This window comes from Chrysemys picta, chromosome 21 (assembly GCF_011386835.1).
Source record: "Chrysemys picta bellii isolate R12L10 chromosome 21, ASM1138683v2, whole genome shotgun sequence".
Taxonomy (NCBI): domain Eukaryota; kingdom Metazoa; phylum Chordata; order Testudines; family Emydidae; genus Chrysemys; species Chrysemys picta.
Genome location: NC_088811.1, coordinates 1,562,030 through 1,580,580, shown reverse-complemented (window position 1 = coordinate 1,580,580; position 18,551 = coordinate 1,562,030). Strand labels below are relative to the sequence as shown.

General features: G+C 60.3%; 1 protein-coding gene across 12 annotated transcripts in view; it reads right to left on the bottom strand.

The window, feature by feature from the left end:
- PLEKHG5 (pleckstrin homology and RhoGEF domain containing G5) overlaps positions 1 to 18,551 on the bottom strand; it is a 134,673-nt gene that overhangs the window by 9,729 nt on the left and 106,393 nt on the right. For all 12 annotated transcript variants that reach the window (XM_065575368.1, XM_065575369.1, XM_065575370.1 and 9 more), the window contains 8 exons: positions 17,696 to 17,825; positions 17,104 to 17,206; positions 16,456 to 16,516; positions 15,778 to 15,869; positions 14,771 to 14,907; positions 13,712 to 13,875; positions 1,073 to 1,258; positions 33 to 203 (listed from right to left, as the gene is read on the bottom strand). In XM_065575368.1, coding sequence (XP_065431440.1) covers positions 33 to 203; positions 1,073 to 1,258; positions 13,712 to 13,875; positions 14,771 to 14,907; positions 15,778 to 15,869; positions 16,456 to 16,516; positions 17,104 to 17,206; positions 17,696 to 17,825 — 1,044 coding nt within the window. The remainder of the gene's footprint in view (positions 1 to 32; positions 204 to 1,072; positions 1,259 to 13,711; positions 13,876 to 14,770; positions 14,908 to 15,777; positions 15,870 to 16,455; positions 16,517 to 17,103; positions 17,207 to 17,695; positions 17,826 to 18,551) is intronic.

The window sequence follows — 18,551 nt, the reverse complement described above, 5'->3', positions numbered from 1 at the left end:
GCAGAGCCCCCTCCCCACACGCCCAGCATTACCTCCGTGCCCTCGGTGATCTCCTGCCAGCTGTCTTCCAGGCACAGGCTGGCGTCATCCTCCTCTTCCTCCCAGGAGTCCTGGTCGAAGCGCAGCTGCTGGGGGAGCTTGGGGAGGCCGAAGATGCCATAGCTGTGTAGCTTGCTCTCCAGCTGCTCCATCTTATCCAGCTCCTAGCGGACAGGAGCACAGCGGTGGGCGCGGTGGGCGCAGTGGGCGAGGGGGATTCTTCCAATCAAAGGGTCCCTCTCCCATTGCCAGCGCTGCCCGCTCAGGAGCTCCCAGCCCCAGCGTCCCGCTCAGAGAATCTGTCCCCCCGAGGGGCTGAGAGCCTGCGCCAGCCCAGCGCCCGCTGGGCCAGGCGGGAACGGAGGCTAGCGGGCAGCACGCTGCGCAGGGATTCCCGGCCCTTGGCCGTTACTGGGCCGCGTGCCAGGACGCTCGGCAAGGAGCCCCAGGCCCCTGCAGAAGGCCTGAGGGACTCACAGTGGGCATCTGCGGGAGCCTCCTCAATCCAGCCCTGGGGCTGAAGGCCACAGAGAGAACAAAGGGCACGGGGAGCCACTCCCTCCCCAGCTCTGCCCCGGCTCAGCAGCAGCGAGCTCTCAGAGCAGTTCCTGGTGGGCTCCGGACCCCACTCCACCCCCTTTCCAAAGCCAGGCAGCTCCCGCTCTGCACAAGTCTCCTTAGCTGGGCTGAGAGCAGCCAAAGAATCCCGCCAGCTCTGGACACTGGCAAGGACGCCTGGGTTAGGCCCATTCCTGCCAACATCAGCAACCTCTGACCTCCTGCTCCAAACTAACCCAGCGCCCAGCAAAGTGCGTGGACACAGGAGTGGTCAGTGGCATCCCCCCAACAGCCCACGGCTCTGCCCTGCAGAACCTGGCGCCCAGGAACTCCTCCCTGGGCGAAGAACCCCCCCATGGCAGCCCTCCATGCGGGAGGCGCTGCTCCTAATTCCAGTCAACAGCAGAAATTTGGGAGCCCTAGAGCCCCTCGGAGCAGGGACAGGCCCGAGTTTGGTGCCGAGCAGCTGACGTACCCGTCCGAAGGGGCCGGGGCTAGCGCCGGAGCCAAAGAAGCCACTGAAGCGACTGGCGGCCCGATTCTTCCACGTATCGATGCCGTTGCTGGGCAGGGAGCAGCTGAAGTGCTGCAGCGGGTCCTGGCCTGGGATGCTGGAATCGCCCAGAAACTCGTTCATGTTCTTCCGCTTCCGCCCCGGGGCCTGGGATTCCAATCAGAGAGAGACGCCGCATTGAGACCACACAAACAGCCCCGTGCAGGGGCCAGGGCTGCCCGCACCTTGGTGAGCCAGGACCCCCCCAGCAGCAGGTGAAAGAGGCGGGCGGCAGCTCAGCCTGCCGGGCAGAGGGTGCAGTGCACAAAGCCCCAGGGTGCCCCAATCCCTCCCCAACCCACAGCAGGGCCTTGCTAGTCTTGGAGCAGGACAGCTGCAGCAGGCTCCTGTGCCGTCCAGGCGTCGCCCGAGCGACGCCCTGGCTGACGGTGCACAGAGCCCACCAGCCCCGAGACAGCAGGGCTGACATGATCCCAAGGGCTCTGGGAAGGGGGTTGCAGTTGCAGCCCAGTGCCCTGGGACGCTGGCTACACGTGACCAGAGCCTGCAGGAGCTGCATTTGCTAGCAGGAACCCAGTCACCCACCGGCCAGCCTGACAGGCAGAGAAATGGGCCAGAGAAGAAAACCAGCCCCAGAGCTCTGCTGCCGTGAGGCGGTGGGAAAGGACTGGGTGGAACTGGCGGGCAGCGAGACTGCTCACAAAGCGGAGCAAGGGATGGGTGAGCAGATGGGCTCAGGTCTGCGCGGTCAGCCAGTGTGAAGCTCAGCCCTCCGAGCCCCTCACAGCTCCGAGACCCCTCGGACATGGAGCGAGCAGCCCCTCACCTTGCCTGGAGCAACCCCGCGCTCATCCCAAGGGTCTCGCATGCAGGACAAAGATACCGAGCTCCTTGCAGAGCAGCAGCTGCAGCTCGGCAGGCCAGAGAGCCGGCGCGGGGAGCCAGCCCAGGGAGCTCTGAATGCCCAGCCCCATGGCTCTGGCTGAGTGGGGAGAGGGGGAGGGCTGCTCTTGTGTCAACAGTATGCAAAGAGCCTCCAGGAGCCATTGCATTGCTGAGTGGGGAGTTTGCGATGCCCGGGCAATGAGACATTCCTCTGGCGCAGCAGCTCCTGGAAAGCCAGGGCCTGCAGCCATAGGACAGAGGTGCTGGGAGACCCCCCCAGTGCATTCTCAGCCTGCCTCGCAAAGCTGGAGTTAGCTCAGACCAGCCCGGAGCAATCATTAGCCAGAAAAGAGCTGCCAGGGCCTGTCTGTCTCAAGCAAGGCTCCATCCTGGCTATCAACTCCTAGAGATTATCCCCAAGGAAACTGCCTGGGGCCAGCCCAGGAGGCCAGGCCGCAGCCAGGCCGGGAGTCTCAGCTGGCTCCCTTCCCCACGCTCAGCCTGGCTTTCCAATGCCCCCAGCTGCAGGACCTGGCTACACAGCGGGTGAGCTCAGCTGGAAATCGGCCCTCGACCCCTCGGCTGGTTCCTCATCCTTCAGACCCTTTGAATGCCACACTGGGGCAGACAGCAGGGCCTGCCTCCTGCGCAGTGCACACCCCATCCGCCCAGACAGACCTGGCCTCTTTCCCCTTGTCTGCTCCTGGTTCCCTCGCTCAGCAGCGGAGCAGGCAGGAGCCTACGCGCACACGGCCGGGGGCACATGTGTGTGCGCGCAGAGGGTGCAGGTGTGGGGGCATGTGTGTACACACACCCCAGTGGAGCTCATGTGGGCTGTGTCCATTCCATGCGTTTGCTCACACACCGGCTGCTCCTGGCCTACGTCCGAGGAGTCAAACACTCGTACAGGCCCTGGGCCATGTTTTCAGCAGTCTCTGGCAGCTCTGTTTTGAGCAGCCCAACTCGAGCTGCCTGGGGCCTGCAGGGGCCGTGCCCGATGGCTGCACGGGGAGCCGTGGGTGCTCAGTCCCCTGGAACCAGGCCCCAGGGGCTGGAGCTGGAGTGGGCACCTGGGGAAGGTGGCTCCAGATGGCTGGCTGTGTGAACACCCTGGTCTAGTCTGTTGTCGTAGGCTCTCCTCCCTGGCGAGGCAGCCAGCGCTGAGACTGGGCGCTGCACCCCACGCTCCCTGGGAAGGAGGGCACTGCACCTCAGTAGCGCTTGCAGAGCATGGCAGGGACTGGAGCCTGGCCTTGGCTTTCTGCTCATCAGAGGAGCACTGGGACACCGGCAGCGTGGCGGGCTGCTCTGCATTCCCCTAATGCCCCAAGGGGCAGACATGAGCTGAGCTCCCCAGAGGGCTCAGCTCCCTTCATCTGTGACAGCTCGTCTGCCCCTCAGAGGGCAAAGCAACAGCTGACAGCGAAGCATTGACTGGGGCACCAGACTCCCAGCTGCCTTCCGGGCCCGAGGGAGATACCCAGCGCTCGCCGTCACTCCCCGGCACAGCACAGCGGAGATGGCAACACTCTGGCAGGCTGCAGGCCAGGTATTAGACATGGGCCAGGTGAGTGGTCAGACATGAAGCCCAGCCGGGCAGCCTTAGCCAGCTCAGATCAACCCAGTGCACTTCAGGCTCCCTCTGGTCCCAGCCACCTCCCTTCCAGCAGCTGGACCCCCAAGCTAGCCCTGCAGCTCCCCCAAGGACACAAGCGTCTCCATCCTCCTCCAACTCTCCCTGCAAAGCCACCGTCCGCCCACCCCTCTGCTGGTCCCTTGCAGCACCCAGCTGCCTGCAGTCCCTGCTGGGCCAGCCCTGGTACGTCTGATGCTGGGAGGTGGGGGTCAATTCACCCCGGGGCCAGGCTGCCCATCTGTGGTAACTGCACAAGCCCTGCTGTGTGCCCCGGCCACACTCCCATTGCCCCTCACTCAGACACAGGCCCAGCCAAGCCCTAGATCCGCCCCTCACACAGCAGCAATTGTAAACGCAGACCCAGGGCAGAGCTCTGCACACGGGCCAACCCCTGACTCAGGGCATTCAAACCATGGCCCTGCCCATTGGGGCGTCTCTCCCTGTTATGTGCCACTGCAGCCAGCCCTGCGTGTGCCTGGCCAATACACGCCCAGCAAGGGGCACCGCTCAGCAGAGCCCTGCCGCTACGCCACAGCCAGGCTCCTGCAGGGTCTCTGGGGGCAAAGACGACAGCTGGCTGCATTTCCTCCCCCGCCTGGGGCAGACATGCCCACGCTATCCTCAGCCGGCCCCATCACCGCAGCCCCGCTGGGCAGCTGAGGAAGAATTGTTTGTTTTGTGCTAAGGCTGGCCAAGGTGCGGTACACACAGAGATCCTGCCCCAAAGACCTTACAGACTAAGTAACCCAGATGTGCCGAGTCCCACTCCTGTGCCTTACCCAGGAGCCCACCCTCCCTCCTGGCAGGCCCTGAGCACAGGGCAGGGTTCCCGCTGCTTCTGCGTCTGGCTCTCCGCTGGGATCCCTGTACCCTCTGCTGAAATCCAAGCAGATACCCAGCAGCAGCTCCCTGCCCACCTGCCGCCCCGGCCACTCACCTGGAAGCCTGCGTCCATGGGGCACACAGACAGGACGGCCACGTCCCTCTCACTCCCAGAACACAGGGGGGGCCAGCTCTTCCCGGCCATGAGCCAGCCAAGGGCCATGCTGATGCTCAGGGGCTTTTCCTTCATGCCCAGCGGAGTGGGGCGGGGGCAGCCCAGTCCACGCAGAGGGCCGGGCAGCACAGGAAATAATCCCCTCTGGGGACCAGGGCTCCCTCCTGAGCACTGAGGCAGAATGGGAGAGGCCCTGAAGGGCAAATGATCCAGCCTCAGGTCCACAGCGCGAGTCTCACCAACTGCCCGACCCCACGCAGAAAGCACCCCCACACACACTCCGAGCATGCACTGCAGGGGCCGGGGCTGCGTCTGACAGCCACACCCCGTCAATCAGCCTGCGAGCCAGGGGAGGGACACCTGCCTGGCAGGAGAAGCCCCAGCTGCAGCCGCCCAGTGAGCGAGGTACAGGCCTGGGCCTGCAGTCACAGCAGGCGTGGAGCTCTGTCCTGTCTTGCTCTAGAATGGCCCCTGGGCAGCCAGGCTGGGGCGCCCCCATGACCGCAGCACTCCTGGCCTAGCAGCTTCTCAGCTGCTGCAAGGACTGTAAGAGGAAGGTGGAGAGCCAAACCTGGGCAGCATGCGTGGAGCAGCCCCCGCTGGAATTTCCCAGCCTTCGGGACAAGCTGGACACGCCGAGGCACCCTGTCCATCCGGCTGTCTGCTGGCAGAAACCCCATGGTGCATATGACTGGCACACAGGAACTAAGATCCAAACCCCAACCCCTCACCCAGGGATCAGGGAGGGCTGCTGCTTGCCGGAGCACAGGTCTGTCACTGGGGCAGCCGCCCGCCGCCCCCCAGCACTGGGCAGCCTGCTCCCCTCTACCCAATGCTCTGCCCCCCGCCCAAGCACATTCCCTACCAGGTGCGAGGGGAGCACCAGTGACGTGGCAGGGGCAAGGGCAGGCGATGAGGATGCAGCAGAGGCAGGGGGAGCCCCAGCAAGGCGGCATGAGTGGGGGGCCTGCAGGGAGCTCGGTGCCGACTCGGGGAGCAGTGAGCTCCCTGCACAACCTCATTTGGGATGTGACCTCTCCCTATCATCTCCCATGTGTCCCATGTCAGCGACTGGCCGCTGGCTCTTGCAGGGGATCCGGCGAAGGGGGAAGGACTCAGCTGCCCGCTCGGGGTTGCACAGCGACTTGCCATGCCACAAGGAGGTCACTCACTCTCTCCACGCATCCCGGGGCCTCCAGTCCCAGGTGGCCTCCAGCTGTCCAGCAGCGCACTGGCTCTGGCCCTTGCATCTTCACCCTCTGGTCTGGCCTGGGGCTCTTGTTAGTGGCTTTGCTCTGGCGACTTTCCGGCACGGCCCCCTCTTGTCCCGCCTGTGCCTGGCGATGCCGGGCGGGATGTGGCCTGGCCATCGGCTTTGGGAGGTGAGCCTCCCGCCGCTGAGCATTGTAGTACTGGATCCTTGCAGCCACGAACCCCGGGCACACAGCCAGCTCCCTGGGTTGAGGGGTCAGCAGGGGGCTGACGCGGGCAGGGCAGCTGGTCCTGGCCTTGGGAGTGAACCGAGTCTGGGGCGGAGGGCTCAACACGGAGTTAGATCTGAGGGCGTTTTGCTCCTGCTGCCGCCTGGCCTCGCAGGGAGAGGCAGGAGAGCCCTGGCATTGTGCCCACAGACTGATGGCTCAGGACGACGCGAGCGGCGCCGACTCACACACACAGGGCTTGCCTAGGAGCAAGGTGTTTTCCAAAAACAAGCTGCAGAAACATCTTCAGGCTGAATCCACGTCCCCCGCAGCAGCAACCAACCAGCCGCTTGGAACCAGTCTGGGAATGGAGGGGCAGCACCTGGCTGGGGCATGCTCGCTCGAGGGTGGACAGCAGCAAGCCTTCTGCGCAGAGATCTCCACCGGGGCGAAGGGCTGGGAATACGGCTCCACAGGTGCAGTTCACCTTTGATACCGAACCCAACGTTGGGAAAGCAGAGACCTGGAAAGCCAGTTCCTGTTTGCCCTGATCTGTGTCAAGTCGCTGCAGGGCCTCAAGACTCAGGGGCACACCCACTAGGGAGAAGACGCAGCACAGGCCCCCAGCAGCCCCGGCGAGGCCAAAGGGAGCTAAGCTTATCTAGCACGTGGCACACCTGCGGCAGGGAACTGCCCCGGCAGTGCACGCTCAGCTTTATGTGGCTGCACACACCCACACACAGAGGTTTGTGTAGCTGCGCACACAGGTTTTTGTGGTTGCACATAGACACACACAGAGGTTTGTGTAGCTGCGCACACAGGTTTATGTGGCTGCACATACGCACACACAGAGGTTTGTGTAGCTGCGCACACAGATTTGTGGGGCTGCACACACAGAGGTTTGTGGGGCTGTATGCCATGAGCCATGCAGATAAGCTGAGCCCAGCCCGCAGTAACAGTTGGGATGATGAAAGGTGCCGAGTGACAGCGCATTACCCTGCAGGGTGAACTTAGAATCTAGACAAGCCATTTACAAGACAAACTTTGCCTCTCTACAAAGGAAAAAGGACACTAAACTATCTAAACTGCTACATGCCACAAGGAGCCATAACAGTAGCTCCCTTAACCCACCCAACAATATTGTTAATCTTTCCAGCTATACTCTTAGCCCAGCAGAAGAGTCTGTCCTATCTCGGGGCCTCTCCTTTTGTCCCTCCAGACCCACGAACAAGATACAGTTCTGTGGTGACCTAGAATCCTACTTTCGACGTCTCCGACTCGAAGAATATTTCCAATATACCTCTGAACAGCATACTAACCCACAGAATCCTCCCTACCAGCACGACAAAAAGAAGGATTCTGCGTGGACTCCTCCGGACGGTCGAAACAACAGACTGGACTTCTAAATAGATTGCTTCGTCAACGTGCAAAGGCTGAAATTGTGGAAAAGCAACATCACTTGCCCCATAACCTCAGCTATGCTGAACACAACGCCATCTACAGCCTCAGAAACAACTCTGACATCATAATCAAAAAGGCTGACAAAGGAGGTGCTGTCGTCATCATGAATAAATTGGAATATGACCAAGAGGCTGCCAGACAGCTCTCTAACACCACATTCTACAGACCATTATCCTCTGATCCCACTGAGGATTACCTAAAGAAACTACACCATCCGCTAAAAAAATTCCCTGACAAAGCACACGAACAAATCTGTGCAGACACATGCCTAGAACCCCAACCAGGAGTATTCTATTTGCTACCCTAGATCCATAAACCTGGAAATCCTGGACCCCCCATCATCTCAGGCATTGGCACCCTAACATCAGGATTGTCTGGCTATGTGGACTCTCTCCTCAGGCCCTACGCTACCAGCATTCCCAGCTATCTTCGAGACACCACTGACTTCCTGAGGAAACTACAATCCATCGGTGATCTTCCAGAAAACACCATCCTGGCCACTATGGACGTAGAAGCCCTCTACACCAATATTCCACACGAAGATGGACTACAAGCCATCAGGAATAGTATCCCCGATAATGTCACAGCTAACCTGATGGCTGAACTTTGTGACTTTTCCTCACCCACAACTATTTCACATTTGGGGACAATGTATACCTTCAAGTCAGCAGCACTGCTATGGGTAACCGCATGGCCCCACAGTATGCCAACATTTTTATGGCTGACTTAGAACAACGCTTCCTCAGCTCTCGTCCCCTAACGCCCCTACTCTATTTGCGCTACACTGATGCCATACTCATCATCTGGACCCATGGAAAAGAAGCCCTTGAGGAATTCCACCACAATTTCAATAATTTCCATCCCACCATCAACCTCAGCCTAGATCAATCCACACAAGCGGTCCATTTCCTGGACACTATTGTGCTAATAAGTGATGGCCACATAAATACCACCCTATACCGGAAACCTACTGACCGCTATACTTACCTACATGCCTCCAGCTTCCATCCAGGACACACCACACGATCCATTGTCTACAGCCAAGCTCTAAGATACAACTTCATTTGCTCCAATCCCTCAGACAGAGACAAGTACCTACAAGATTTCTATCAAGCATTCTTAAAACTACAATACCCACCTGCTGAAGTGAAAAAACAGATTGACAGAGCCAGACGAGTACCCAGAAGTCACCTCCTACAAGACAGGCCCAACAAAGAAAATAACAGAACACCACTAGCCATCACCTTCAGCCCCCAACTAAAACCTCTCCAGCGCATCATCAAAGATCTACAACCTATCCTGAAAGATGATCCCTCACTCTCACAGATCTTGGGAGACAGACCTGTCCTCGCTTACAGACAACCCCCCAACCTGAAGCAAATACTCACACATCACTGAACAAAAACACTGACCCAGGAACCTATCCTTGCAACAAAGCCGGATGCCAACTCTGTCCACATATCTATTCAAGTGACATCATCACAGGACCTAATCACATCAGCCATAGCATCAGGGGCTCGTTCACCTGCACATCTACCAATGTGATCTATGCCATCATGTGCCAGCAATGCCCCTCTGCCATGTACATTGGCCAAACCGGACAGTCTCTACACAAAAGAATTAATGGACACAAATCTGACATCAGGAATCATAACATTCAAAAACCAGTGGGAGAACACTTTAACCTGTCTGGTCATTCAGTGACAGACCTGCGGGTGGCAATTTTGCAACAGAAAAGCTTCAAAAACAGACTCCAACGAGAAACTGCTGAGCTGGAATTGATATGCCAACTAGATACAATCAATTCAGGATTGAATAAGGACTGGGAATGGCTGAGCCATTACAAACATTGAATCTATCTCCCCTTGTAAGTATTCTCACACGTCTTATCAAACTGTCTGTACTGGGCTAGCTTGATTATCACTTCAAAAGTTTTTTTCTCTTACTTAATTGGCCTCTCAGAGTTGGTAAGACAACTCCCACCTTTTCATGCTCTCTGTATGTGCATATATATATCCTCAACATATGTTCCATTCTATACATCCGAAGAAGTGGGGTTTAGCCCATGAAAGCTTATGCTCAAATAAATTTGTTAGTCTCTAAGGTGCCACAAGTACTCCTGTTCTTTTTGCGGATACAGACTAACACGGCTGCTACTCTGAAACCTTAGAATCAGACAATCAGAGAATCTCAGGAGGTATCTAGTGCAACCCGCTGCTCAAAGCAGGACCAACCCCAACTTCCGCTACATTCCCCTGGAGGGGGCCCGGCCCTGCCACGGGGAGAGGTTTGGTAATAACTGGGCCTATCAATTTAACCTCATTGCAGCTCAGCTGTAGAAAGGGAGTGAAAGTTCCCAAGAGGTCACAATAATCTGTAACACATGTTGATGGGAAAAGGGAGACAAGGGCTGAATTAGTCGGCTGGTGGAACTCCAGGGCTGTGTTCCAATCATGCCTGGTGGTGTGCTGGGAAGGAGACTGAGCTGGTGACCACCATAGTGAGGGGACGGGCTAGTCCGCCCAGCTCTCCCTTCTGGAGCTCTTCAAAGAAAAGGAAGACTTGGGGGGGGATTAGCCCAAGGAGCTGTCTGCCGACACCCACTGCAGTGAGCTAACCCTGCCGCCGCCTCCTGGGACCACGAACTCTCCCATAACACCCTCGTCTGTATCATCCTAATCCTGAGAAATGACTTGGCCAGGCCAGACCAGAGAGGGACCCAGATGTCATCACCACCTCCGCTGGCTCCCACACAATCCCAAATACCTGCTGGGATTTGAGACGGTCGTTCCCACCCCCCACCCTTGTGTGTTCTGTTCCTTCCCACCTTACTTTGGTTCTTTCTGTCCCTCTTCTTTTTCCTTCTGTGTAATAAGAGTCTGGCTTAGTCAGCCAAGACGACGTGTGGCACCCCCGCAGTAAACCTGGGACCAGAGAAGCAAGTAAGAGCAATGCCCTGAACAGCCTGAGCCTGGTACAAGTTTGCCTGGGCTTGGAGTGGGAGATGAGGCCGTGGGCTGGACCTGTGGTTTTCCAGCAGCCAGGCTGTGAGTGCAAATCAGCACCAGAGCCAGAAACCGCGTTTTGTCTCTTCGCTGGGCTTTTCTCTCCCCGTTCGCAGGTTTGTCTTTTAGGAAATGGGATCAGACGTTAACAGCAGTGACGGCTCCAGCCCAACTCAACTAAAGGTCATCCCCTCTGTACTGCCATTGGAGAGACTGCCAGATGGGGCTTCCTTTAAAAGCTCGCCAGCTAACGGACAGGGAGCAAGGAGAGTCTTCACAATGACAGTTTTATTTAACACGTAGCATGTCGAATGCTTTACCTCTTTTCCCTTCTGTATCTTTAACAAGGGCTAAAGGCTGTTCACTGGGGTGTTTGCCAGTGGAGCAAGCCGCTGAGCTCTCCGGATACCAAACGGCGACCTTGTTTAACACTGTTTCATGTTGGACAGTGACTGGGTTATGTTACCTCCTTTGACTATCTGGGCCCATTTACTCCATCGTATGTTCTCTCATTCCTCTACATGCAGCCCTGGGAGCTCACTGCCCAATTTCTCCATGGAGCCTGCTGACCAGGGGCCCTGCCGGAGCGCGGTTGGGGCTGCACACAGAGCCAAGACCACCTCTCGTGGCAGGCTGAAGGCAGCCCCTTCCCGTCACTCCCTGCTGGCCTGGGCTGCACTGGAAGGGGCAGGCTGGGCTGCCATGCCCCACTCCCAGCCCCTCCGGGACACCCTGCCCAGAGGTCCCTCCCTTCACTTAGTACAGGCCCCTCTCCCTGCTCCATGTGACTCGTGTCAATAACACCCCAGAGGGGCACGTGCCTGGCCTGCTACCTGCAGGTATTAGCTGCTTGTGAACTGACAAACCCCCTTCTCCCATAGCCCCTTCAGCCTGCATCCCATTCCTGTCACTCATGGCTCCTCCCCCAGTCCCCAGACAGAATGCACCTATCGCTGCTCCCAGGTGCAGGCTTCCCAGACGAGGTGGCACTAGCCAGGGGGGTTTGCTTTGGGCAGGGACTGGGAGAGCCAGCGTGGGGGCTGCCCCAGAGGCCTGAACCCCCATGCCCCAGGGGACACCAGGCACACAGCCGGCTGGGCTGGCACACAGAGTCCAGGCAGACATGTCCCTGTCACCGAGTCACACTCACACCTGGCAGAAATCACACACGCACACACAGGTCTCAGTGTGGCCAGGAAGAATGGCTGGGACTGGGTCCCCACCCCCATCTCATCCGACTCTCCCCTGAGCCCTCCCAGGCGCTTCCCACATGGAGGCTGTGCTGGGAAGACCCACTGACTAATGGGGCGCTGGCCTGGACTGTCGTGTGCCACAGCACCACCACCACACGGTGCTGCACGGGCCCCTTCCGACACGCATGGGCCCCAGGCGAGCCAGCAGGCAGAGCCCAGCCCAGCTGCAGCATCTTGGGGGATGTGGCCACAGACACACGCTTCCTCCTCGGTTGGCAAACGCCAGCAGGCTGAGGGGGAAACCCCAGGCCTGGGTTAATGCCACGGCTGAGCCGGGCTGGCTCCTCGCTGCCCAGTGCCCCGGCTCTTGCTGTTCCGCCCGCCCCACTCCCAGGCCTGCCCTCACCCTCAGGACTTGGGAACCCCCGCTGGCACTCCCATTGGGCCCCCTCAGCCGCTCCCCAGCAGCACCCCAGACACTGCAGGGGGAACAGGTGCAGGCGCCTGCCCCAAGCCCCACAGCTCCTCTCAGCAGACCCTCCACTCAGCAGCCTGGTTCCTCCTGAGACTGTAACTCTGGCAGTAGCTTGGGCACTTGCCTCTCGGGGCTGCAGGGAGAGGAAGCTGTTCCAGCCCAGCTCTACCCCATATTCCTAGCAGAAGTCCCAAGCACCTCACACAAACACAAACCCTAACCCAAACCCTAACCCATGGCTGGAGAAATTATCCTGCCCCAGCAGGAATCTCTTGCATAGTGTTACTGCTGTATCCCAGCCCAGAGGCAGCCGCATTTCAGGGCTCAGTAGGCACAGATGCTGTAGGGGTCTGTTAATGGCTGGAAAACAAGCCAATATTATGGAGGTGTCTGCACCCTGGAAACCATGCGCTGATCCACGGGAACATCAGCCAGCCTGAGCAGACATGGCAGATCCACCTGAGCAGGTGTGAGCCCAGGTAAGTGGTGCCTGAGCAGCACACACCTAGAATTACAGCTGGGCGGGAGTTTTTCAACAGAAGTTTTTCACCAGAAAAAGCTGATTTTCCTGGATAGGGCTGGGTTTGATGCGTTGACAATGTTTTGAAATTGCTGAAACATCCCGTTCCTATGTTTTCAAAATGAAAAGTTCTGGTTTTCGGTTCAAACTGACGTCCCGTTTCGAAAAGCAAGTTCATTCAGAATTTTTAAAGTGTTCAAAAAAATGAAAAAGGTCAAACCCCTATTAAACCATTTCCACTGACAAGAGCCACAGCCACGTTCGGCTCCCCGCCATTCTCACGTTCCATCCTGATTCGCAATGGGAACCTTTTCTGAAATCTCAAATTCTTCCGGGAGGGGAGAACCATTTCCTGCCCAGCTCCACCTGGAACCCTGGGCCTTTCCCTGTGCCGGGCAGGGGCAGCTCTCCCCGGGGGCCAGGCAGGCGGGGACAAATGCTGCTGATTGCTGGATGGGGTACTGTTTGTTGACTGAGATTCCCCTTATCAGGCAGAGGGCTTTGGATAAGCTGAAACCTTTGCTTGCCAAACAAACAATTGCCCATCAACAGCTCCATTTATTGGCTCTATCTTGATCTTATCCGTTTGCTCCCTGATAGGGAGAGAGATCCCTGAGACCCAGCCACAGTGCTCAAGGTTCGACAGAGAGGAGACAGCACCCCGGGCCCCAGGGGGGAACGGGGACACAGAGGGTCCACCGCGATGACCTGCCAAGCACCCGCCTCTCCGAGCTGCAGGCTGGGCCACTCCGGTGTTTCACAGCAAGAACCAAACTGCTCTACTGAGAAGCCACATTGTCCACAGAGAGGTGAGCACTGCCTGAAGCGGTCAGCTCCTAGAACTCAGCTGCCCGCTGCTCACTACATCGGACGGATTTGTCTCAGCAAAATGCTTGGCATGGGGCCACCATAGTCACCTCCCCATCGTCCCCAGGTCCCAACAGCTCTGCTGAGCCCCCAGCCCCGCCGCCGCCCGGGTGCCACGCTGGCATTCCCTCCCAACTCACCAGGATGTCCATGCTCTCCCGGCGGAAGGGCGGCTGGTCCGGTCTCTCCCCGGTGGGAGTGAAGAGGAAGGTGGAGGCAGAGCCTGAGGACCGCATGATGGGCAGACTCAGCGATTTGAAGTCTTTCACGGCCTGCTCCACCTTGAGCTCATCGCCGGGTTTGGCTGTGAGGGAGCGCAGGGCAGGGGGTCAGCCGACGGGCACTAGCCTCAGCACCCAAGCGATTGCTATGGGTAGCGGCGTGAGCCCCGTGGCTCCTGGCCCAAGGGCAGCATGACTCACCCAGCGTCCGTGGGACGGGCCAGACGCGCATACCCTGGGCACACAGCTCTGCAGACTGCAATGGCTGCCCAGTCCCAGCGGGTCTCCAGCATGGCTGGGCGTGGCACACTCCTACCTCCCCAGGGCTGGAGGAAGCCCAGGTCTGTCCCAGGTCCACTAGCCTGAAGCCAGCATGCCCAGCCCCGACCCAACTGCCCACGCCACCGACAGGAGCCCGCCAGGCACAGCTCAGCCTCGCCCTCACTGCCACACACGCAGAGTGCACCCGAGGGGGGCTTCATCCTCTCCAGGTGCAGACGCTGCTGCACTGCTCAGATGGTGACCCCTGCTGGACACTGCAGGAATAACATGGGGTCCTGCCTTCCTCCCCTGGCTCCCCCAGGGGATACGGATGGGACGTGCAGCTGGGAGCCACTTTGAGCAAGGCCTGGCCCCCTCCCCCAAGCGCAAACTCAGCCACCCCCACCCTGCAGGCTGGAAAGGCTGACCGCGCTGGCCCAAGGGAGATCAGCACACTGAGGCCTTCTCTCGCTCCCTGGGCAGAAGCTGGATTTGAACCACGCCAGCCCTGACCTGGGCTGAATGGGCACGTGCGTCCCGAGAGGGGAAGGTCCCAAACCCCATTCCCTATGCAGCCCGGGACGCTATGGACCTAGAGCCTAGAGGGCAGCAGCTGAACATCCCCCCAAAGCCACTTCCTGCAGCACGTAGGCTCTGCACTGGGGGCATCCCCGCTCCCGCCGAGCCATGGGACACGTGGGGCTGGACGGGACGCACCTTTCACCCTCAGGTAGTGTCCCCCGAAGCGGTACGCTTCGAAGCTGAGTGACAGAGGCGTGTTGGACTGATCCAGATAAATATCCACCTTCGCCAGCTCGATGCCTTTCCTCTCGAACACCGGCAGCAGCACCTCCCTGGGGGGCAGAGAAAGAGACGTCGGCACAAGTTCCTCCCTGCCAGGGGCTGGGCTCAGGGAAGAGGGTCCCGCGCCCATTCAGAACAGGAACGCTGGCCGGGCACACTGCGCTGGGCAGGAGCTCGGCGGGCAGCGCTGGGGACACGTACAGGGCTCCTGCTGCTGCCGCCACTTGCTACCCTGCTGGCCTGGGAGCTCCGCGACGCTCTCCCCAAAGCAACCTGCCCGCAAGCAGGCCTGGGCCAAACACGCTTAGCTGGTGGCTGGGGCGGGCACCGCTCCCGGCTCTGGCCAGCAGCTACTCGGCCTCGGCAGCTGGCGAGAGCCACGGACACATGGGAGGAGAAGCTGGCAGGGGACTCCCCGGGAGAGGGGCTGTGGAGATGGCTCTGAGAGGTGACGCCCGTGGGGAACAGAAGGGGGCACGGAGCAGGTTTCTCCAAGAGTGCGAGGCAGAGTCAAACCCAGCAGCCTCTTGGGCACCCCAGACAGGCACAGTGGGTGACAAGTCCCTGATGCAGCTCCAGGACACCCCCCAGCAAAGCACCACAATGGGCAGTGCCGGTCCTGGGGCCCCTCCAGTGCTTCAGTGCAGGGTGAGCCAGCGGCCCCTGGCAGGGCACCTATGCACTCAGTCAGCAGCATCCGCCTGAGCCCAGGGAAGCCAGGGCAAGGGGCCAAAGCGTGCAGGGAGCTTGGGGGAGGCGAGGAGCACTGGGCAGTGCCAAGGGCACATCAGCTCCCGGATCGGGGTTAGAGTCCACAGCTGACCATGCCGGGACCCCGGGTCTCCGCACGGCCCCTGGAGTCACACCCCAGAGCAGTCCCAGGGTCCCAGCCAGTGTCTAGCTAGGTGGCCACGACTCACCCCAGGGACTTCTTCTTCATGGCCGGGACGATCTCCGTTTCTATGTCCACGTTCAAGTCGAACTTCAGGGTGAAGCACTCTTTACTGGGGTCCTGCAGGAGGGGGCAGGAGTTAGCCCAGCCATTGCCCAAGCAGCCCTACACCCTGCAGGGTCGGCGCCCCCGACTTCCACCTGCCTGACCATCAACCCCCCCGAATCTGGGCAACTCCCTGGCCCCCTCCCAAGTCCTGGCCTGTCTCCTTGCACAGCCGTGCCAGAGCTGGCTGGGAACCCACCCCAGGGGGGGTCCCGCTCGCCCGCACCCTGCAGACAGCACGGTTGGCACAGGCCGAGCTACGCAGCGAGAGCCGCTCCAGCAGGAAGCTGGGGATGGATTTCTCGCTTGAATTGGGGATGGGGCCTGTCACTGGTGGGGTCACCCACACTCTGGCCTCTGTGAGGAGCTGGGACAGACAGACTGAGCACTGCAGCGGGCAGGCTAGGCTCCTCTGCTGCCCTTCAAACCAGAGCTGCTGAGCGCCGGACCTCACGGCATCCCAAACGGCTCTGGGCAGCAGCCAAGCGAGGCCCCCCAGTCCCAGCACAAGACACTTGCTCCAAGGCTCTGGTTCCATGCCCAGAGCCAGCTACCAGGGCCCCGTGAGGCACAAGGCATGAGACGATGCTGGGCTCCTTACATCCGTGTGTCTGCGCCGGGCTTTCTTCTTGGGGAGCTTCAGCGCCGAGCTCTTCTTGTCCCTGCACGGCACAAACACACGGTTACAGGGATCGCCTGGCACACAGAGCCTGGGCCTGGCAAGAGCGATGGCGGTCAGAGAGCCCCATCTCCCACCAAACGCCGGGACCCGGGTGCTGAGCGACCCCCTGCACAGAGCAAGCCAGCGCTCTACAGTGGTTCGTTCAGTCTTTCAGACAAGCCCCCGGCCCTGGAGTGGCATCGGCGCACCCAGAACATACTCTGCAGCCTTAGACCGTGTGTCCTGATTGTTAAGTGCAGCTGTACCCTGGACCCCAGCGTCCCGCTGCCCTAGGAACCCGCTGCCCCGGCGTCCCGCTGCCCCCTGGGCCCTGGCGTCCCGCTGCCCAGGAACCCGCTGCCCCCTGGGCCCTGGCGTCCCGCTGCCCTAGGAACCCGCTGCCCCAGGAACCCGCTGCCCCCGGGCCCTGGCGTCCCGCTGCCCCAGGAACCCACTGCCCCGGCGTCCCGCTGCCCCTTGGGCCCCGGCGTCCCGCTGCCCCCTGGGCCCCGCTCCCCCGGGACCCATCTTGTCTGCTGCCAAGGAGATGGAAGCACCTCCCCTAGCTCTTCACATGAACATACTCACCCTCTCCCATCCACTAGCCCTTCGTCCTCCTCCTCCACGTCGGAGGCAGGGCTGGTGCGTGGGGGGCATGAGCGCGTGGATACGTTCCGGGCCAGAATGGAACCTGCAACCAGGAAAGACGGACGAGTCACCCAGGAGACCGAGCCCCATCAGGCCCTGGGCACAGATCAAGGCTCAGCACCTCTGCCCAGCAGCTCGAGGGCCGGGAGACTGGGGCCTTTGCAGCCACCTGGGGAAGCCTCTCCTGCAGCCTCCGGTGGCAGCAAACCCCTCTGCCAACAGGCCCATCACTGCTCCCTCCGCTGACAGGCCGCGCCATCCATGAGGATCCGTTCCCCTGCCTGCCTAGTGCTCTGCCGGCGAGATGCCCTGCTGAGGGGCATCTGGCATGGGGGGGGCTCCAGAGGGGAGGATTTGGGGAGGCTGAGCCCTTGGGAACAGGCCCCCGGGATGAGAACAGGGCAAATCCCCACGGGAGGAGAAGCCCAAGGGACGGGGCTCGCTGAGGCGGGAGCACCATCGCTGGCAGTGCCCCGCAGGGGAGGAGGGTCATGTTCACCAGCCCCCAGCCCCCGCTGCCCCCGGCTCTCACCTTGGGGTGGCAGGTCGAAGCGGATGTGCCCGTCGAAGTGCATGGTGCCGTGGAACTTGCGGTCACAGGCCTCACACAAGTTTAAGGGATTGCTGTGGTTCAGCTGCTGGCACTCGGCATGGTGACATACCTGCGAGAGGAGAGAGGCTATTGGGCAGAGCCCTGACCTGCTACAGAGCCAGCGGCCGGAGGTGCAGGGTGAGCCAGAGACCAGGCTGCCTGCTGGTTACGCTGGGGTCCCTTCACTGCTCCCTGCAGTAAAGGGAGCTGCAGTGCCAGCGGATCCAGCCACTGGGATTTGCCTGGCAGGCAGAGAGCCAGCCACACCCCCCCTCCAGCCTACCTCCCATGCCACCCCCTTACGGGCCCAGGCCATGACCAGAAAGCCACTGTGCTCCAGCTACTCCCCATGCCCGGGGCAGGGCCGCCAGGCACAGCCCGGAAGCGGTTCTAACCCACAGAGATGGTGCTGGGACAGGCGGCCCAGCGCCCGGGCCTGGCAATGACGTGGGGCCCAAAGGACCCTCTGACGGGCACCTAGCATCACTCCAAGGGAAGGAGCATCACTTGCCTGGGGCCAGCCAGCCCTGCGTACTAGGCGCCACCCCTGGGAGAGCTCAGGTGATTTCCCTACAAAGCTCGGCAGGAAGCTGCAGTGAAGGGGGCGTGTGCAGGGAGAAAGGCAGCGCCAGCCGAGTCTCCTGGGAGGTAGGATAGACGCCAGCCAGGCAGGGCCTGGGAGTGGCCTGCCAAAGCTGGAAGGGCCCCGAGAGACACCTTGTTTGGGGTGGGCTGTTGGACGGACCTGGTTCTGGGATTTGGAGTTAGGTTTGGGGTTTATTTTATATTAATCAAC